General features: G+C 39.4%; 2 protein-coding genes across 4 annotated transcripts in view; one reads left to right on the top strand and one right to left on the bottom strand.

The window, feature by feature from the left end:
- The window catches only part of LOC124119939 (anaphase-promoting complex subunit 5-like), a 136,100-nt gene that overhangs the window by 52,516 nt on the left and 60,697 nt on the right, over window positions 1-22,887 (top strand). The window lies entirely within an intron of this gene.
- On the bottom strand, window positions 7,493-20,474 carry LOC124119937. The gene is made up of 9 exons (XM_048389928.1): window positions 19,748-20,474; window positions 18,823-18,886; window positions 16,489-16,641; window positions 14,870-15,648; window positions 13,613-14,779; window positions 12,653-12,769; window positions 11,334-11,438; window positions 10,369-10,467; window positions 7,493-9,531 (listed from the first exon to the last, which is right to left on the bottom strand). The coding sequence occupies exons 3-8, from the start codon at window positions 16,634-16,636 to the stop codon at window positions 10,390-10,392; spliced, it is 2,394 nt and encodes a 797-aa protein (XP_048245885.1). The 5' UTR covers window positions 16,637-16,641; window positions 18,823-18,886; window positions 19,748-20,474; the 3' UTR covers window positions 7,493-9,531; window positions 10,369-10,389.

The raw sequence follows: 22,887 nt of genomic DNA, 5'->3' as shown, positions 1-22,887 counted from the left end.
TTACAGGTATTTTGCTTGAATATTTTTGATGTACAAAATATAAATATATTGTTTGTTTGTTTGTTTGTCGTTTAATGCCACACTCAGAAATATTCCAGCTATAATGCGGCGGTCTGTAAATGATAAAGTCTTGACCAGACAATCTAGTGATTGACATCATGAGCATTGATCTATGCAATTGGGATACGATGACGTGCATCAACCAAGTCAGGGAGCCTGACCACCCAATTCCGTTAGTGGCCTCTTACGACAAGCATGGGTTGCTGAAGACCTATTCTAACCTCGATCTTCACTGGTTTAGTGATAGCTAAGCCCCATGGCCAAATTCCTGGCTTGGCAAACTGAACTGTTCCTATTTCTAGCCATATACAATACGACACTGATATTAAGATCACATTTGAAAATAGCATGGTATTGTGACAGTGGAGCCATGTTTGGAGACATTTCTTAGAAGTACACAACAAGGCTAGAAGAAAAGTGTAGTCTGTGAAAGAGAGCCTCCAGAACCTACCAACGGGCTGCTCAGAGAGCCTCCAGAACCTACCAACGGGCTGCTCAGAGAGCCTCCAGAACCTACCAACGGGCTGCTCAGAGAGCCTCCAGAACCTACCAATGGGCTGATCAGTGACCTTCCTGTCTGTTTTATGTGGACCTATTGATAGAAGTGGATTTCCCGAAAAAAATATTTTTACTCTGCTCTATTTCTTCCAACTTCAGATTCCTGGGGAATGTTAGATAACGATTAACTGACCTACTTTTGTGACAGTACTCACTTGCTTGGCTTGATGTCATTTATGGCTGTTAAGATGACTGAATAACAGTTAGCTAATCGTCGTAGTATTCTTAGAATTATACACAATGATAACTATTGTTTTATAATTCATTTGAATACCCTTCCTCTGTTAGATCATAGCCAGTATACACCAGAGGGACCGTGGGATCTGATATCTTGCATCCCTCAGATAGTTGGCTTTAGGACGTAGGAATACATACCCACGGTTTATTCCCCATGAGTCGTTTGAATTGTCTTCAGCAACGCAAGCTTGCCGTAACAGGCGAAAATGCTTGTCTTAGCAGGTGACTAACGGGATCGGAGGGTCAGGCTCGCTGACTTGGTTGATGCACTCAATTATTTACAGATTGCCGTCATATAGCTGGAACATTGCTGATAAGTGCAGTTGACACTCCACAGAGGCCAGCCAAGTGCATGCGTAGACATTAAATGGCGTGAATTTATTGCAGTTTTTGACACTTTTTTTTATTTGCTATTCAGTTGGTAAAAGGAAACTAGACACTGTTTTCATCAATGTCTGTATACCATGACAGACCCCAGTGTGGCTAGTGACAAGACTATAAGATTAGTTCTATAAGGAAACAGAAACTTCATCTTACCAGTCAATGCGATTTTACCAAAGCTGCTGTAAGAAGTTGTAATCAGAGCACGGCTGTGTCATTCCTTCACTCATGGCCACCTTATTGTTCCACATCATGTCTATTTTTGACCATCAGGTCCTGATGACCTGTGTATGTATGTGTAGGATAACACATCCGACAGGTCTTATGAGAATTTCAAACCTCATCCAAGGGTTATATATCTAAACAAATTGAGGGTAAGTGTATAGATAATTCTATGTTTCAAAATACTGTCCATGAACCTCAGGAACCAAGTGTAAAATATGTCTTGCTGGTGTAGTACTTGAACAAATGATCCTTGAAAGCATTGTGCTGCAGATATGAAGGTGCAAGTTTGATCCACTGGCATAGAAAGAAGACATTTGTGGCATTTTGTTTTTTTATTTAAACATATTTATTCAGAAGAAGTGAACAGGATTGGGGGACAAATTCTTACAACTTATATATACTACTCAAAAGAAATTAAAGAACACCTGATTCTTTCACATTACCATAGTTAATTTGTCATGGCATAACAGAATAACTACAGTAATATGAAAGAATCAGGTGTTCTTTAATTTTTTTGAGTAGTATATATTCATATATATATATCTCTTTCTCCATATATATTCATACAACACTAGAGAGAGAGAGAGAGAGAAAGAGAGAGAGTTACATTGTTGAATGAACAGTACTTTACACAAATCTTTTAGTTGTACATAATGTTGTCATAAGTATAGCTTCATTTTCTGTAACAACGTGTTGAAGCTACATTTAAGGCATTTGTAGCATCATTCTGAACATTTCTGTATGTGTGCTAATTTATTCCACAGCCATGTCAGACCTTGGTTAGAACAGGTCTTCAGCAACCCATGCTTGTCATCAGAGGTGACTATTTGGACCAGGTGGTCAGGCTTGCTGGTTAGTGCATGTCATCGCATCCCAACTGCATAGATTGATGCTCATGATATCAATCACTTGATGTGTCTGGTCCACACTCAATTATTTACCTGCCACCGTCATATAGCTGGAATATTGACACACACACACATACACACACATACACACGCACACACTCGCACACGTACACATACGTTGGATGTGCATGTCATCGCACCCCAATTGTGTAGATTGATGCTCATGATATCAATCACTTGATGTGTCTGGTCCACACTCAATTATTTACCTGCCACCGTCATATAGCTGGAATATTGACACACACACACACACACATACACACACATACACACACACACACTCGCAAACGTACACATACGTTGGATGTGCATGTCATCGCACCCCAATTGTGTAGATTGATGCTCATGATATCAATCACTTGATGTGTCTGGTCCACACTCTATTATTCACCTACCACCGTCATATAGCTGGAATATTGACGCACACACACACACACACACACACGCACGCACGCACACGCACACATGTACACGTACACATACGTTGGACTACCGTTGGACTACCGTTGGACTACCAATGTGTGCATAATACACGCATACAATGAGCTCTGATATTATTTCACAATGCGAAGAGATTATTGTGAGCTCACAACACTGGAAGAAGCATGTCAACAACTCCGTACTGAAGTACGAAAGTTAGTCCTGTGATTACACATCTGGCTATAAGGGTGTTCATTGTGTATCTGAACTGAACATTTGTAATCCATTATATTACTTTTTTCCAAGATTTCTTTCAGTTTTATTCACATAAGTTTGGCAAAATTGTGTATGAACTAATCGGCAAATCACATCAACTCACCGTGAACTCACCTTGAAACGAACATTAGTCGTTACTTGTTTGAGATGCAGAAGTCATCCATCTTCCTATCACTTGTATCAATATCTTGTCAGTTTCGATATTGGCCATGATATAAAGGGTTTTTTAAATCGAGTCACCAATAGATCGGGGAGAAAATGTGTGAACATTTGATTGCTATTTCCAGCTTATTTTATGAGACAAATACACACGTAATATTAATCTCTACATATGAAACATTGTCCGTCATACAGTACACAAATACCATTTAATCTGTTAATCATGTCTTGTGATGCTTTATCATGGTTTTATTGACTGTATGTGCAAACAGCAAAACAAGCACCCAAACTCCTTTATTGCCGCCGCAGTCGTAACATGAGATGCGCAGCAGTAGTGTACATGTAAAGGGAAGTAACTTTTATATTGCATCGTGTTACTTTCAGTAGAGCAGCATGTCACTGCAGGGGTTGCGTGTTCGAGAGGCGGAATATTTAAGGATCTTTTTTTGATAAATGGAAATAAAAATGAAACATGCGGCAGACTTTGTGATGCGGAGAACCAAGACTATTTTTTTCAGCCTAAGTTTTGACAGTGTATGTTGTAAACCATCCTGTAACAATCACCAGCTGTGTTGTTCATCACTGTGTTGTTAATCGCTGTGTTGTTAATCGCTGTGTTGTTAATCGCTGTGTTGTTCATCATTGTGTTGTTCATCGTTGTGTTGTTCATCGCTGTGTTGTTCATTGTTCTGTTGTTCATCGCTCTGTGTGTCAATGTGTGCAAGTGCCACAGTTAGGTGCCACAGTTAGCTGTGCAGAGTTGTGTCCCTTAGGCATGTGAGAAACCATGGGTTCGAATCCCTGTTCGTCCTGATTATGGTTCTTGGTTTTATGAGTGCCATTACCATGCTGTAGAACATCAGCCTTTCTTCACACATTAAGCTGACAAATGCTGAGACAGCGAACACCAGGATCTAGGGCTGGGACGAGTAACTACCCGGACCCATGGTTATAGTCACATGATATTGTTTTTGTTAATTGCCTGGAAATCTATGGTTACACTACAAGTCACTTATGTTCGCATTTCTCTCTTTCTGACTATGCACCCATTTCTTCTGACTTTTCATATGGTTGAATAAAGATATAACTTAAGTCAACTTCAGTGTATGCATGATCAGATTATTAAATACACGTATCTAAATACATTTTGCCAGGGCTATGGTTAAAAAATTCCCAATCATTTTGTACCCCTCTCTTGAGGCCTACAGTGGATATACCCGGGTAGGGTTGGGTCATAGGGGGATGGGTACCTGGGTACTAAATTTGGACTCGTCCCAGCCCTACCAGGATCCTCTGTAATTTCATACTCTGCAATGTTGTATACTTTCCACTGTCATTTAGAAAGGAGGCCTGAGTGGTGGGATTGCCTAGTGGTTAGACCATTCGCTTGTCATGCTGAAGACCCGGGTTCAGTTTCCCCATGTGGGTACAATGTGTAAAGCCCATTTCTGATGTCCCCTGCCGTGATATTGCTAATTGTGGTGTAAACCCGTACTCAGTCAATGGAAGGTTGCCATGGTGACTGAAGTGTGGAAGGTGCTGTGATTCCATTTGCAGAGTTAGGTCCCTTAGGTGTTCCAGGATCCACTGATTGCAGGCTCAGATCCCCATTTTACCCTGCTGTCTACATTATTGTCCACAGACTGTCAGCACCAGGCCGCTCATCACTTTATGCTAGTTTTACACATAAAACCGACACGCCATGATGTGACTGAAGTTCCACTCACCCACTGATTTGGAATGGAGTACATTTGTGTTATACTTAATGCCATGTTTGAAAGATAGTCAAATGTGTCAGGCGGTATCAATTTCAGGAACATTAAAAGGTGAGGTCAAAAGGTGTTTATCGTCGCCTTCAAGATTTTTGCACTTATACAGCAACGTGTGTACATGTGTGCAGAGTTGCATCCCTTAGCTTTTACAGGATATGAGATTATTGATTTGCTCCTGTGTGGACCCTTGGTCAACAGTACCCATGCCCGTAAACAAAGTGGATATAAAGTTGCTTGTGTCAATTGGACAAAGGATTGCGTATGACATCGAGGATACAGTGATGTATCATGCGTAGAGGGGCGGTTGGGTAGCCAAGTGGTTAAAGCGTTCGTTCATCATGCCGATGACCCGGGTTTGATTCCCAACATGGGTACAATGTGTGAAGCCTATTTCTAGTGTCCCCCGCCGTGATATTGCTGGAATATTGCTAAAAGCGGCATAAAACCATACTCACTCACTCACTCACTCACTCACTCACTCACTCACTCACTATCATGCGTAGTGTATTGATTCTACAATGGAGCACCTACTGAAGACAGACATTCCCAGAGTAAACAGCCACAGGACCAATGAAGATCCGGGGTAGAATAGGTCTTCAGCAACCCATGCTTGCCGTGAAAGGTTACTATGCTTGTTGTAAGAGGTGACCAACGGGATCGGGTGGTCAGGCTGGCTGACTTGGTTGATGTATGCCAATTGCGTAGATCGATGCACATGATATCAATCACTGGATTGTCAGGTTCAGACTTGATTATTTCCAGACTGCCGTCATATAGCTGGAATATTACTGAGTGCGGCGTTAAACAGCAAACAAACAAACAAGACATCCACAGACACATGCAGTGAACGAACGTGAACTCAGACAGCAAACACTAAAACAAAGCCAGGCAAAATTTATTAATTTAAAAAGGCTTAAAATAATACAGCCAGAAAAATGAGTTGACATGCATTCTAAAGGGCAAGTAAACTGAAAAACATGATTGAGATTTTGTTGCGAATGTCAATTTTCCTTGATCACTGTTGTTACATTTCGTCAATTTCAATGAAAAAAATTCATAATATTTGTGGAAAGTATTAAAATGTCTAAGTGAAAGGGCTATAAAGTCACTAATCGGCTTCCAAAACATTTGGGGGTGTGGCCTAAAGCTACCGGAATTCCCCCATTGATGGATATAAAAAATATTTTATATGGGGAACAATTTTGTCTTTCATTTTTTTTTGTCTGTTTTTCAAGCATTTGGTCAAGCATTTGTGATTAAGTATGCACTAAAGTATTAAAATCTACAAAGATCCCATGTTGAGTTTACTCAGAGCTACAGATAAGCGTATATGCGTAAAATAACCCACCACCACCACCAAACACACACACACAGAAACTCATTCATTAAATGAAAAACTCAAATGTATAAAAACAGCTTACGTAAATACCTAATGAAGCTTTTCCAGCATGCGTACAATGAGCTAATTTCCGAAATATTTGGAACAGTTACATACATCGAAAACATTTCATTTCTTTTTAAATCTTAAAATGTTCACTAATATTGGGGAAAAACCAAATAGAGTGATGAATAGATGAGTGAAAAAATATTGGTTACCCAATAAAAAATGTAATGACCCAATTAAAATAAAAACCCTAGAGTAAAAACTCAATTGCTCAAAAAGTTATCTGGAGCTCTGCAATACTTTCATTTACCGGCCTATTTTCTATTGACAAATAGTAAAGATACTGAGAAGACTAGCAGCTTTTACTGAGTGTACTGACTTCCTTGGTGTGACTTCATACCACCTGGTGCAAAGGAACTGTTTTTGGTAACACTGCCAAAAAGAATACGTCAAAATAAAAGGAATAAAAAAAATTTCCAGGGTTGATTAGAGATTACCGCCTAAAAACATAATCATGAAAAAGTTCAGACCAAAATTCCAACAAGAAAAAATTGAAAATACAAGGTAAGACTTTTTTTTTTATCTTCTTTTGTAACCAAAATTCTGTTAATCCAGAAAAAAATGTTGGTGGAGCATAATCTAAGAATTACAACAAATCTAAGAATTACAACAAATCTAAGAATTGCCAAAAAAATCTAAGAATTACAACAAATCTAAGAATTGCAACAAATCTAAGAATTACAAAAAATCTAAGAAATGCAACAAATCTAAGAATTGCCAAAAAAATCTAAGAATTACAAAAAATCTAAGAATTGCAACAAATCTAAGAAATGCAACAAATCTAAGTTTTCTACATTGCTAGATAATCCATAAACAACTAATGACAAATACATTTGATTAACATTCCAGGAATGTAAACATGGATTGTATGGTCATTATTCTAAGAGACCTCTTTTCTTTGTCTTGTCCACATAACACCAGTTATACTTTAGGCAGTACAAGTTTGTCTTGCATGAAAATTTCTTGGTAAATATGACAAAAGTCAGATGTGGAAATTGAAAGGTTTAAAAAGTGATGCAGGGCTGATTTGATCATCATGTTCCTGAAGCAGGCCTGGAAGTGAAGCTGATGGAAAGACAAATACATTGACAGCTCAAAACATTCAGACAGAAACAGCATTCTAGTTCTACAAGGAAATCTACTGTCCTGGCAACAAGTCACAAAGGCACAGAAAACATTCTTCACCCAAAAAGGATACAGAAGATGGGTTAGTGATTAACAAAGAAAGTAATTTTTTTACATAAAAAGGATCTGCTTGGGCTTAAACAAATAAAAGAATTGGTTCTCAGGCTTTTAGAAAAATAGTGCGGGCGGGCGGGTGGGCGGCATGTTTTTTTTGTTTTTTTTCAGTACAAACTAGTATGTAAGCAAATAGACAGTTGTGTACAATCAACCTGGGATAGGGACTACTGTTGAACTACCAGTGTGTGCATCATACACGCATACAATGAGTTTTGATTTTATTTCAATGGGAAGAGATTATTGTGAGCACACAACACCGGAAGTATCATGTGAACAAATCTGTACTGAAGTACGAAAGTTAGTCCTGTTATTACACTATCTTGCTGTAAGGGTGTTCATTGTGTATCTGGACTTACTTTGTCATCCATTATATAACTTTTATCCAAGATTTCATTCAATATTGTTTACATTAATTTTAGCCTAATCGTGTATATGAACTGATTGACATCAACTCACCGTGAACTCACCTTGAAAACAAACAAACTCCTATTGCCACAATGACCTTAACACGTGATGCACAGTAAGGCAGTGTGCACGTTAAGGGAAGTAACTGCACGCTATATTGGACAGCTTTGTTTTTAAGTATTGTAGTAAGTATTGGGGTCATGTGTTCGCACTGCAGAATATTTAAGGATGATTATTTTTAAGGTGGAAATAAAAACAAAACATGCGGCCGACTTTATGCTGATGTGGGCGGGCCTGAGAACCAAGACTACCGTATTCGACGTAATAAGCGCCCCCCTCTAATAAGCGTCCACGGCGATATTTGCTAATATATTGGCTAGTGAACGTTCCCAGTTAGCACCCCTTCCGATTGATCAATGTACACAAAACTTTTTTATTTGCATATAATACACACTGGAGTGTTATATGCACCCTTTACGTACGGGCAGTTAAATTCTGCAAAAATATATCTGCAGCATATAAGCATTTCAGGCTGTCAGAATAAACCACGAAATTTATCTTTTCAGTCTGTTTTTTTCACCCAAATAATATTCTAATAAGAGCCCCCTATTTCTAATTTTGAAAGCGATCTGGGCACTTATTACGTTGAATACGGTATTTTTCTTTTTAGTCTTTGCCAAGGCATGTCTATAAACTATGGAAAGAAATGTAGACTGTAGTCGTATGCATCATGAAACACTTTGGAAGGTAAATCTATAAAATTGACGTGGTAGGTTCAGTTTAAGAATTCCTCCATCCTAAACATTTTTTATGCAGGTTTCAAACAGGAAAGTGCTTGAAGTTTAAGAGGGTACTTGAAACATTCTTGAAGAGTTCTTCCTTGAAAAATCAATTTGAATCTGCTTCAAATGCACAAAGATCTGACAGACGGAGCACACCCAGTATTTCTAACTGGACTACAAGGCATGCACAGAGGAAGATGAACATACAGATGGTGGTCGTGCATTTGGTAAACATCCATCGCTGGTTTGGTGACAGCATGTTATCACATTTGAAAATTATTGGAAAAATTCACAATATGAAAAGCTAATACATATATCTACATGCAGTGAAACCTCCTTAGTCAAGACCTGTGAAAGCAGAAACCCTGCTCTCTGAACTGCGGGGAATACTTACGTATGGACAAAGGGACATTACTCTTTACATTTGATTTGTTATCTGTTAATTCCACACTGATTGCTGCCATCCAGATTAACGAGGCTTCACTTTAAAGCATTCAAATAAATGTCACTATAAGGCAAGTTTCTAAAATACAAAGCTATAGAATATAATATTGCTATACTGTACAGTGTCATTAAGATGTAGGATGAGTGAGGGAGCGTTGATGTCTTGGCTTGTCATGATTGCCTCCCTTCGTACTTTCTGACACTTCTCAGGTGACATTCTGAAATGAGACAATATAAGTTGTAGCAGTTTCCCCCGGGGAACATGTGGTTTTATGCATCCCGCGTTAGTTTTTTTTATATTTATGTTACCAATATGTTTTATAATGACATTGTAAAATATTTAAAAGACATTAAAAATTGACAGAAAACAGCTGTTCGATTGGGCTGTTAACTTGTGCTATGTCACGTTACTTTCATTGACTTGGAAAAAACGTGCAGCATTTTGCTTCGAAGTGGGGTATATGGGATATATTCTGCCTCTCAGAAATCCATGTGCAGCCTGTCTTGCTCATGGCGGGGTATAAGTGTTTTATCCTCCTGCTGAGAAATTGATTTCCGTCCCAAGACGGGATACATAGCATTTTATCTAGATTACGTAGACCAATCAGATCTCATCATTCTGACATGGAGGTATAATAATAAACAATTAGTAAATAGAGAAGTTTAGTGTCTTTTGATGTCAAATTTATAAACATAACTGGGTGGCGTTGAGATTTGCTACTTGGTCAGTGTCGAGGGGAGTCATGATATCAATAACTTTGTTGCAGTGTTATACATGAAAACTTGAGGTTGTACATGGATGGTAGAGTTTTATTTTACGATAAATTTTCTTATGTTTTATTAAATATGTAAAGACCTACAATATGAAGATGAATTTTTAAAAAACTCGAAAAAACACACCCCAAAACCCTGAACTGAGTCACATTCAGTACACACCAAATTTCTTTCCTTGGATTAGCACATTGTTATTTTATGTTTTTCATGTTTCAATTATTTCTGGTGTCCCCTGCGGTGATATTCCTTGAATATTGCCAAAAATGGCATAAAATTGTTACCATTGAGTGGTCTCCCTTGTTTCACTCACTGTCAGAGGAACTTTCTGTTGGCCATTTCTCAGTATGGTCACGTTGAATGGTGACGGGCTGATTTCCATTCTGTATTAAGCAAGGTACAGTTATTATTCATTTGAATTGCTGACACTATGACTTTCAATCAAAATCAGAAAATGTAGCAATATAAGTGACACATTTATGGTAATAACGTTGATATTCAGGGTTTGATCTGGTTCACAGCAACCTATGCTAATCACGATGGTCGGTCTCCTTTGGTGACTGTGTGTCATTTTACCCTAAAAGCAGGGATCAGTGCTCATATCAATCACTGGAGTGTCTGGGGCGGTCGGGTAGCCTGGTGGTTTAATCGTTCGCTCGTCAAGCCGAAGACCCGGGTTCGATTCCCGACATGGGTACAATGTGTGAAGCCCATTTCTGGTGTCCCCCGCCGTGATATTGCTGGAATATTGCTAAAAGCGGCGTAAAACCATACTCACTCACTCACTCACTAGAGTGTCTAGACTAGACTTGATTCTTCACAGGCTGCAATAGCAGGGGTAGATTTAGCAACAAATTTGTATGTAGCCAGCAGGGCTTGCTCCTGTTAAAAGTTACTGGCCCTTCTCCAAACTTACCGGCCTACAACTAAATGGTGGAGCCCGCGGAGTAGGCAAACCTGAGGTAGTGTAGCCACCTAGTGGGGCTCTTAAAATGTCAGAACTCCTCAACCCTGAAACGCCTTTTCCTTCACTCTGAGAATAAATGTTGGCTTCCATTTGCCTCATTTTGTGGTGATTTATGAGCAAATGAAGATGTTGTCCAATATGCACTTCATCAAGTTGCAAGCGCATGTTCGAATCTCCTTGTCATGATAGGACAATGTGTTAGCTTGAAATAAACCACACTTCATTCTTTATTGTTCTTTGCAATTTATCTGGTAGCTTTCTTATATAATGAAATATGTTTACCTGACGAGATCCAGCAGACAGGGTAATGGATATATTGGACATAGAACTCTGGAAGTAAGTCTGCTGAGTCAGGTTCACAAGTTCTTCAGTCAGCGGTGTCGTGCCCTGAAAGAACATCTTATGCTGAAATGTCATGCAGGCCTACCAATGAAAACTAACAGACTGCAACAACAAAAACTGTCCTGTGTCTACAATACACAAGGAATCGGCAACAGAATGCAATGAGAACAAAACCCAAAACTAAGAAACAGCATCATAAATCTGAGAGCATGCTGCCCGAAAAGCATGGAAACAGCAACACCAAAACACACAGTCCGAGGATCAACAAACAGCAAGTAATTTACATTACAGTGCTAATATAGAATATTCTAGATGTTGCTTCCATGTCTTCGGCAGCATGCTCTCAGTGCTTTTCTCAGCGCAAATAAGCAGTGCTATTTGCTGTTTGATTGGATATAGGTTAGGTTGGATGGGTAAGGATAATTGGTCGTATTGATATTGAGTCACATTTTTGGCTGTGCCGAGTTGCGTCCCTTGGGCACGCCAGAAACCTATGATTGTGGGTTTGAATCCTGGTTCGCCCCGATTTTGTTTCCAGGTTTGTCAGCACCATACTCATGCTCATAGGTTTTACCTCAGTGGTAAACGTCTGAGACCTGCATCACTTCAGGCTTTCCTCCCACATTAAGCTGACATGCCGCGATAAAACTGGAATAGTGTTAAAAGCGGCGTTAAACCCAACTCTACTCACTCGTATTAATTTGGAGATGCATCAATTTCACAATTTACAGTGTGTCCTAGTTTGTTGAAGATTTGGTTGGAATATGAAGAGATCACAAGCTACCTGTGACATCAGGACAGCCTCGATCTACTTCTTCGCATGCATGTGTTGGTCGGTCAGTCCTACACAAGAATCTTTACAAAATAAACTTTACACCTAACCATATTCATTGCCTTGTATGTTGGTTGTTGTGATACAGGTAAAGCTAATTACCAAATACTAATCAATTCCCATCACCCCTGGAATGTAATGGACTATCTCACCCATGCATATTCATGGGGGTCAGCAGTCAGGGCAAGGCATTTCCTTTCAGTGTTAAGGGCTGTTGGGTAGCCTGGTGGTTAAAGCGTTCGCTCATCACGACGAAGACCTGTGTGACCACGCTTCAATGTGTGAAGCCGATTTCTGGTGTCCCCCGCCGTGATATTGCTGGAATATTGTTAAAAGCGGCATAAAACCACACCCACTCACCCCTTTCAGTGTTCATCAGTAGCTTATGCAAATTATCTTTTGAGAACAATAGAGATATATGACAGACCTTGTCCTTCACAGATGGCCTTCCATCTGAGGGTTTGTCTTCTTTCTCGACGTCAGCATCCGTACCCTTTTGTTTCTTCTGAGCCTCTAGTTTGGTTGGATGCAACTCCACTGGAGCCTGACAAGAAAGATGAGGTCAGGTGAAATGGGGTTTACATGGTTTTCAAGATTATCACACTTATATAGGGACATGCAGTCATGCATGCATGGCTCCTTGTATTTGTTCAGATTTACGATGGTGTTATGGTGTCAGCCCACTGAGGCACCATGCCACAGTTTAACATGGACACACAGTATGCTGCTTCCATGCCAACCAGTCCTTGTTTTATGCCCTTAATTACGAAGTACAATCTTTTAGTTTTAACATGTTTTGGTGTGAGACAAGAAAGGATGAGGGAGAAACATCAATGGTCCTTGAAGATCTGGTCTAGCTAATATTTGAAGGACTGCTTTGCCTCATTTGATTCACGACATGTACATTGTGCTGTTGATGTTAGTTGTACCATTGTGATCCCCGTGAAGATGCGGGTTAGAATTGATCTTTAACAACGCATGCTTGCCGTAAGAGGCTACCAGCAGAATAGGGTGGCCAGGCTCACTGACTTGGTTGTTGCATGTCATCATATCCCAATTGTGTAGATCGATGTTCATGATGTCAATCACTGGATTGTCTGGCCCAAACTCGATTATTTACGGACAGACGTCATTAACTGAAATATGGCTGAGTGCAGTGTTAAACATTCAATGTTATGGAGCAAATATTTCTGCAGGATACAGTGTGCTTGCATATTAGGGTCACAATACTGTACGAAAGTTCTTTTGACATCATTTTGACAAACACTTAGAATTTCTCATTAACTTACAGATAGGCTTTTGAATAGAAACATATCAGGGTATGGCATTGTTTTAAAATCAGTTGATTGATGGAATCGTATTGTCAAAAGTTGTGTTCACTATTTACCTCCTGACTTGATGAAGGCTGGCCATTCAAACAAACATTGTCTTGATCAGAAGATCTGGCCTGTTGATTCTTGCGATCAGCTTGTGTTGTTGTAGATTTTGTTGGTTCCTCTTGAAGATTCACAGTCTGTTTGGTCATCTGTTTGTGTAGTTCCATACAACCATTGTTGTGATCAGAGCATCTGTCATGTTTAGCTTCAGGATCTGTTAGTGTTGGTCCAGGTCTCTGCACCTGGTTCTTGCACACATCTGTGTTTTCAGGAATTGAGCTCTCTGTAGTTTCATGATGTTGTCCGTCCACTAAGGGATACGTGGGCAACAGGACAGGGTCACTAGAAGTGGCCTGAGGATAATGTTCCCTTTGATGGGATTGCAATTTCTCGGGATCATCAGTGGGGGAGAATACTGCTACACATGTTTGAGATCTTTGCCCGGGATTTCCTTGATGTCGCGTAGACACACAAGATTTACCAGCTTTGCGCATATCTGCTTGTTGTGGCCCTGGCACCTGTTTGTTTTCTCTATTGCGGCTCACATCATATATAGATACGGGGTTAACTGCATCCTCATCTTCCCTGAGGTTAGTTGGACTGTTGCTTCTACTGAGCGACACCTCCCTTTCGTTCTGTGTCCTGTCAATGATGAGTGAGCTATCTTTGTCTTCCAAATGCTGACTGGTAAGATTTGAAGGCTTGTCTGTAGTCTTGAGGTTTTCCTTTGTGTCATCCAAAGTCTGATTCTGTGAATAGTCAGTTTTTGGAAGGACAGCATTTTCCTTAGGGGATTCATCAGGTGTAGCTGTGTCTACCTTGGATTCATCAGGTGTAGCTGTGTCTACCTTTGATTCATCAGCAATAGCCATGTCGACCTTGAGTTCATCAGCAGTAGCCTTGTCGACCTTGGATTCTTCAGCAATAACCGTGTTGACCTTGGATTCATCAGGTGTAGCCGTGTCTACCTTGGATTCATCAGGTGTAGCCGTGTCTACCTTGGATTCATCAGCAGTATCCTTGTCGACCTTGGATTCATCAGCAGTAGCCTTGACGACCTTGGATTCATCAGCAATAGCCTTGTTGACCTTGGATTCATCAGCAGTAGCCTTGTCGACCTTGGATTCATCAGCAGTAGCCTTGTCGACCTTGGATTCATCAGCAATAGCCTTGTCGACCTTGGATTCATCAGCAATAGCCGTGCCAACCTTGGATTCATCAGCAATTGCCGTGCCAACCTTGGATTCATCAGCAATTGCCGTGCCAACCTTGGATTCATCAGCAATAGCCGTGCCAACCTTGGATTCATCAGCAATAGCCGTGCCAACCTTTGATTCATCAGCAATAACCGTGTCGACTTTGGATTCATCAGCAATAGCCGTGCCAACCTTTGATTCATCAGCAATAACCGTGTCGACTTTGGATTCATCAGGTGTAGCCTTGTCGACCTTGGATTCATCAGCAGTAGCCTTGTCGACCTTGGATTCATCAGCATTAGCCTTGTCGACCTTGGATTCATCAGGTGTAGCCGTGTCTACCTTGGATTCATCAGCAGTAGCCGTGTCAACAACCAACCCATCAGTTTCAGCAGCCACAGATTTATTGGGTTCATCAACATTAACGTCATGCCTATTGCAACAGTTTACGCTGTGGCTCTCTGCTTCATTATCCACCTCCAAATCAGAACCACTTAGTGGATCATGGCCACTGTGTTCAGATTCAGCGTATGGCTGATCATTGGAGACTCCGCTGGCTGCCATGGAAGTCATAGAAGGTTCCAGGTCTGTGGTATTATTTCTAGGAATATTTGGCAGTTGTGGAGAACCACCTACAGACAATCTAGTTATGCTAGATTCGAATCTCTCAGTAGTGGCACATGCATTGTGGGCTGCCTCACCATGCAGTGAATGTACTAACCCTCTGTCCCATTGGCTTGAAGATTGATTGCAGTTTAGACGGGTTAAATTTTTTTTTAGCTCTTCGAAGAACTCTGGTCTTTCTTCATAGAGACGATCAATGTTGAAGTTTTCAGAGATGTAGTCATCACCTGCATATAAATAGAGGATTAGATCGTGATATTGTTAAAACCGGCGTAAAATTATACTCACTCACTCATACGCTTCCTTGATAATTATTTCAGTCTAATTAGCAGAATGTTCGGCAATCTCATTAAAATCAGATCTTAGTTCTTGCTACCACTAAATAAAGGTCTGAGGACATCCCATTAGGGGTCACGTCTGAATGACCTTTCATCTGACCAATCAGTGTGTCCTTTACCAGACTGGGAAAGAGACAGTTGGAATGTGTTTTCTAATCATGAACCTTGAACAGGTTAACATGGGGTAATCCGAACGACAGTTACAGGCTGTTATGACTATCTCTTGCTTCAATAGGATAAATATTTGAAACAGAAGAGACTTTCAACAGCCCATTGGAAGTACTGCCATACAATCTCTTTTAGACATTCCAAAATGTTCTTTTGTTCAGTTTTCAACATTTAGATGGATATTTTCAAAGTATATATAGTCTTGAATGGAAGTCACCAGTTTGAAACAAGTGGTGTATGGCTCGAGAAAGCTGCTTTCTGATTGGCTAATGTTGACTTCATGTCAGTCATTCCATTGGTCGGTCAAAGTTAGCAAAAAGTTTTTCTGATGTAACCTGTAATAGGATGTCCTCAGATCTTTGTTTAGCAGTAGCGAGAACTATGATTTGATTTTAATGAGATTGAGTGTGCAGAAGATAAAAAACAAATAAAATAAAGGAAGAATTTATATGTGTGAAAATGTCCAAAGGATTTCAGTGAACCAATCCCATTTTTCAACAAATCAGGTTGCAACACACATTCCCATTCAGTTTACATTTGCCTGTACATGTGAAGGGTTACCTGACTCCTGTCTGTGTACATGGAGGTGGTGGATGACGAGGACACAGAGAAGCAGGTGGGAGGAGAGACTGCAGTAGGTGTAGAGACCCCACAGCAGGTGCAGCAATGCAAGGCTGCTCACAATGTCTGTAAGATCCTTCCTTCTCATGTTGACTGAAAGGTAACACAAACAATCATTTCAACCAGGAGCTATCACAGCCAGGCTGTATTACTGTCATTTGTCTTGCCATGAAGGACCTGTACACCATACAGATTAAAATGAGGCCTTACATTTGTTTGCTTTATTTACGGATCCAACCTTAAAAGGCGAAAATTCATGAAAAAATAAAATCAGAATGCCAATTTTTTTTATATTGCCGACAGTAAAGATAGCTTTGACCTTAAAAATAATCCAAAGGATTTTTATCACTCAAGCAGATTTTTTTCCAACAATAAGTCGTCATTTTTTATCACCTTACCGATCCAAATGATTAAAAAACTCTTGTACAATACATGATTTCTCCCCCCTGATCTACCAATCAAATATTTCATCATCAAATTTCGTAAATTAAAACAAGAAGAGGTCAGGCCTAACCTGAGTTCGGGTCTGACAATTTCAATGTGTATGATGATTCAATACATAATGGACATTATACATCCTGATTGTATAAATACACCATACAGATTCACATGATTCATTTGATTGCTTACCTCTAGTACTGGTACATCTTGCCTTAAATTCCTTTCATCATGAGTAGTCAATGGCGACATATTTGTAACTACTAGAAATGGTTTAGGATACTAATATGTTGGCTTGAAGTACATCAATTACCACAAAAAGGCAACAAAACTGAAGAAAATAGGAAGGGAACTGACGTTAAAAATGCGATTACTAGAACATCTAGAACAAAATATCAGGCAATATACTTCCTTTTTCTATCTACCGCTATATTCTTATGTTGTATGTTGAGATAATAATACGAGCTTGTGTGTAATACTGATTTTACGAAGCAAGTGTCCGAGTTTTTGTATTTCCCAAGCAAGAGCAAGTGTAAAGCATGAATTCTTACACAAGTTTCGTAAAATCAGTATGACGCACATGCTAGTGGAATAATTTCTTCATTACCCATCATTTCTTAATTCTTTTGAGCTCTCCTTTAGAAAAATGCACTTATCACAACTGCCATCTTCGAAAACCACCATTGTCGAATGCATCAACAATCTTCAGCTATGATGTCGTGTCTTGTGTGACGTCATTCAAACCTTACATCACAATAAGATTTGAAGGACGTCAACAATGTCGTCCAGAGGACGGAGACAGTACACTGGTACTCGAGAAGTGGTATTTGCACCAGTGCACACATGATTTTTATGAACTTTGTAACTCTCTAACCTTATGTGTAATAAATAGATATATACTTCACTGCTGCCAACTATGTGGGCTACTTGTATGATGTCAGATCCCACCCGCCCCTCTGGTGACTACTGGCTATGATATAATAGAGGTATGGTATTCAAAGGAATTATCAAACAATGTTATCATTGTGTTTAATTCTAAGAATACTCTATTACAGCAATTTGTCTCTCCCACCACCCCATATATCTGCATCTTTAGTTTAGTTTGTTTGTTGTTTGACGCCGCATTCAGCAATATTGCAACTATATGACAGCATATATCTGCATCTTGTTGATGAAGATTATTGGTTGAAAGAAACTATGTTTTCCCACCCCGCGCATACCCAGATGCTTTTCTGCAGAGGATAGGGTTTTCCTCACAACTATTAGATATGCTGGCAGTGAAGGGGATGTCTGTTGAATTTTTAAAAAATCTATTGTGTGATTGTGTGATTTTAAACAGCAAAATTTTTACCACCTAACCCTAATCTCGTTTGCCAGGGATACAAAACGGTCACTACATCCGCCCATCACGGTTTATTTATTTATTTCTTTGTTTGTTTGTTGTTTAGCACCACACTCAGCAATATTTGAGCTATATGATGGCAGTCTGTTAATAAATCATCAAATCTGGACCAGATAATCCAGCAACATGCATCAACAAAGTCCCTTAGCCTGACCATCCAGTCCATTAAGATGCCTCTTTCGACAAGCATGAGTTGCTGGTTGCCACGGATCTCAATCACCACAGATCTCAACATTTGCGAAAATCGTAACAGTTTCAGAAATCTTTGTCAAAACCTTCTATGCATAATCAGGCAAGTAGTGAACTGGTGCCTTTAGTTATTCAGGCTGGCAAGATATACAGCTGGACTATTGCTGATTGTAGCGTAAAACAACATTCATTCACTGCTGGAGACCTGCGTTTGGGAACACTCTTTGTTTGGGATGCTCACTGACCTTGTCTGGCTGGGGGACTGGTGAATCTGACACAGATGTGTAGGACTGTGTGAAGTACAGATCCCTGAAATACATGAATACAATTGTATGGCACTGAAGCATCAGTCATTACAGGAAAATTATCTTCAAAATGAATCTCTGTATTCACCTTAAAGAGGAAGTGTAAGACACAGGGTATGTTTTATGAAGTTATGAGGGCTATTTTGAACATTTAGAACACCAACACACAAGCCTTATTTTGAACCATCTATGTATATCTATTGATTTGCACATGTGCTTTGAAATGTTAGTGAAAAAAAAAAAATATAAACATGTGAATATGATAACTAAAATTTGTCAATTCAGTAGAAAGATATGATAAAAGGTCAGAATTACTACATTTGGCAGGTCATCCCAACGTAAGTCTCGGGGTAGGTGCTGCATGCTCACAGTAGAAACAGTATTAGGACAGTTGATACTATATGTGTTCTTTTGATATGCTATTTGTTTGGACTTTCCTACAAAGGGTTAAAAGCCTTTCATTCTTTTGTAAAGATTTCATTTTAGAAAATTCACATAAAGTCGACAATGACAGCAATCTTTATTTAGTTTTCAGTCCTGCATTTTGGTCTATTGACCTAGAAATAAAATATATTGATCTGGTTTTACATATCATACAATCAAGAACAGTCACATGTTAGCCCTTGACATGAAGGAGCGGACGTGTTACTCGAGTCTTAGCTACAATTTCCCAAACTCTGGTATTATTTATTCATTCTGCTTTGATAATTCAGCCAGTGAGTGTATCTGCGTATGAAGTTCAACCTTGCATGGCCACCTGACATCAAGACTTTAGAAATAAATACTTATGAATATCAAGGAGGTAATCTAGACTTTGAAACATCGCGGCCTATGATCATAACATTCCCCTGCCAAGCGGTCTTGCCTTTCAGTGCAGCCTTCACATAGAGTCCAAAGATGGTGACTTGTCACTCTTGTATATAGTTTTCTTTTCGTTGAAGTGCTGGGTTTTGTGCTTATGAGTAAAATTTGTACTAGCAGCAGAGTATGTGTGACTCAATACAACTAAAAAATGGTTGCCTCACTCTCGATCTATTACTTCCGGTACTTCCGGTCATGTGACTAGACTGTTTACATTCCATTTTTTCATACTTACTCATGTTAAGTAATTGTTTTGTTTCAGCTTGTGTTTGAAGAAGTTTGTTTTCCTTTTTAGTTTTATTGTACTGAACTGTGCAGTCGATTGTCAGGGGGTTGTGATTTTGAAAACTTTGTGAAAAAGTGCTGTATGCATGATATGTATTGGTTTAAGATTTGAGGTCGGAATGAAAGGAATTTGATTTTACTGTTATAAACTCGAGATATGATGCAGAATTCTTTAAATATCTTTCTTGAATCATAATTTTGTTAAATATGTTACTTCATTAAATTCATTGTTAAATAGAGCCACTTTTTTTACCACAGCTGAAAACTATTGCTGCAATTTGACATTTAATGGTCATTAAAAAATCTTACGGTTGGCTTGACATTTTCAAATGAGTTTTAAACACTCATTTAACAACAATGAGTAAAGTATCGCTGGTTAAGTTGATGACACTCCTTTATGTCAAGGTGATGTTTTGTTAGGGTGATATTAATGTGATAATGTGGTTGGCTGCTGTCAGACGAAGTGCAGCGAGACGTGAGACGTTTACCAGCTGTAAACATTGTGCAGCCTTCTGGCGGCTGCATTCATGAGAGGAGGGCTTAAAGCGGAACGGGTTGGCTGCTCTTTTATTGTAGACCCCTTCAACAAACATGAATCCAGTGTGGAGCCAGCTTTTTTTAAAAGAGGAGTGCACAGCTTTTTGGAAAAAGGGCGTCCTTAAAAAAAGTGCACAATTAGCATTATTTACAAAATACACCAAGAGGGGCAATTTATGTAAACAGGTGTTTGTTCCCCAGCCTACATTATTAATGAAGGACAGGTCTTTCTCTTGTGAGAATATTAGTTCTCATGTAAAGAACTTAGACACGATACATGTAACTCTCTGTCTTAGGCACCACAATTTGCTGTGCTGAGTTGTGCCCCTTGGTTTACCCTGATTGTTTCTTGGTTTATCAGCACCATACCCGTATTTGTGGGTTTCACCATAGTGGTAAAGGTCTGAGACCTGCATCACTTTGGGCTTGTCTCCCACATTAAGCTAACAATCCATGATGTGTCTGAAATATTGTTTTAAACCCAACTTGCTCACTCATTTGGAATGGAGTAGATATACATGTCATTGATCCCAATTGCGTGGATCGTTGCTGATGATATCAATCACTGGATTGTCTGGTCCAGACTTGATTATTTACAGACCACCATCGTATAGTTGGAATATTGCTGAGTGCGGCGTTAAACAACAAACCAACCAACATATATATTATATTATGCTCAATGCCATCTTTGATTGATGATCCAAATAAGTAGCAGGCAGCAATCACTTCATCAACATGAAAAATGCCCCTTCACCATTAGTTGATAAGGAGAGAAGAAAATCTGTGTGATGTGTGCTGCACCCTCTTAACATTAATGTGTTGGTGCATATTTCATCCCTTCCCATGCCATGATCTGATGGTCTTGAATCCTGGATGCACTTTTTGATTCTTTATCTGTCGGAGCCGACATCTATGACTATATTTTTAGTGGTATGCAAGAAGGGTACAAGAGTTATGCGCCTTTGTGAACAGTTTGTTCCATCTCACACAGTGTTGAAAGTATGAAAGTTGCCGTAACTGAGGATACATGATCATACATCATGTAGCCCTTCTTGCATACCACTAATAATATGGTAACCTCATAACACACCCATCGGGGGTTTTCAGCCATGCTTTGTGCCTGTTGCAATATCCAGTAATGACTGGTCCCTATCACCCTCACTGTCGATTACAATGACTGATCCCCGTACATCGGGGCTGGTAAAATGATGGCTACCGAGTAAACGAGTGAAGTGAACATGTGTGTCTTGTTGTCGGTGTATTTAGTGTTTGGATAACACGTGATATTGAGACAGTGCCCAATGGGAATTCTTTAGAAAAGGCCCACAGCAACCATCGTGTTGTGCTACTCCCTACAAACAATTTTGATATTGACTTGTCACAACACCGAGCTACGGTCTGTATAACACAGTGCTTTCTCAATAGATCCTCGATCCAACTCTGCGTCGCACTTTATATACTTCAACAAAGTGCCAGCATTTTGATCTGACGGCAAATGCAACATGATTCGCTTCCTTGAAGTAACTTGCCTTCAAATATCAGTATTTATATTTTACATCATGGCAAAATATAGTAATTTATCCAGTTGGAAACCGGACCAGTAAAAAAATATTATCCGCCAATCCGAGGTAGAATTGGTCTTCAGCAACCCATGCTTGCCATAAAGGCGACTTTGCTAGTTGTAAGAGGCGACTAATGATATCGGGTGGTCAGGCTCGATGACTTTGTTGATGCATGTCATCGTATCCCACTTGCGTGGATCAATGATCATGATATTAATCACTGGATTGTCTGGTCCAGACTCAACTATTTATATACTGCCATCATATAGCTGGAATATTGCTAAGTGCGGTGTTAACATTTTAAGAGAGAAAATGGGGAAAAAACATGAAATCTCATCCCCTCAGAGAAACTTCAGTGAGGGAAGCCTTGTGTTCAGATGATGTGATGTAATCAATGTGTGACATCATGAACAATGAATAGTATTTTTCTTGTATCATTCTACCCTTCCAGGTAATATTGTTGTATCTTGCATAATGTATGGATTCTAATAGTCAAGACAGACACATACATGCACACAACTGTCTGACACTTAAACATCCCAACTCATGCAGTGACATACCATGAACACAACACAGATAGCATAGACAGCAAAACAGTAAAATACACCCAACCAAAATTGATTTGAGAATATTTTTCTGCATTTATGGAGGTATAAATGTAAAAATCAGTGTGCAGACTGTGTAAAACATCATTTTTTATGTTTAAACTCCATAAACACAAAAATATATTAAAAAACAAATCTTATAATAAATAAGTCAA

The sequence above is a fragment of the Haliotis rufescens genome, unplaced genomic scaffold (genome assembly GCF_023055435.1).
Source record: "Haliotis rufescens isolate VD_foot unplaced genomic scaffold, xgHalRufe1.0.p SCAF_8, whole genome shotgun sequence".
NCBI classification, from domain to species: domain Eukaryota; kingdom Metazoa; phylum Mollusca; class Gastropoda; order Lepetellida; family Haliotidae; genus Haliotis; species Haliotis rufescens.
The sequence above is the reverse complement of the archived record's forward strand: the minus strand, read 5'-3'. Positions and strand labels throughout refer to the sequence as shown.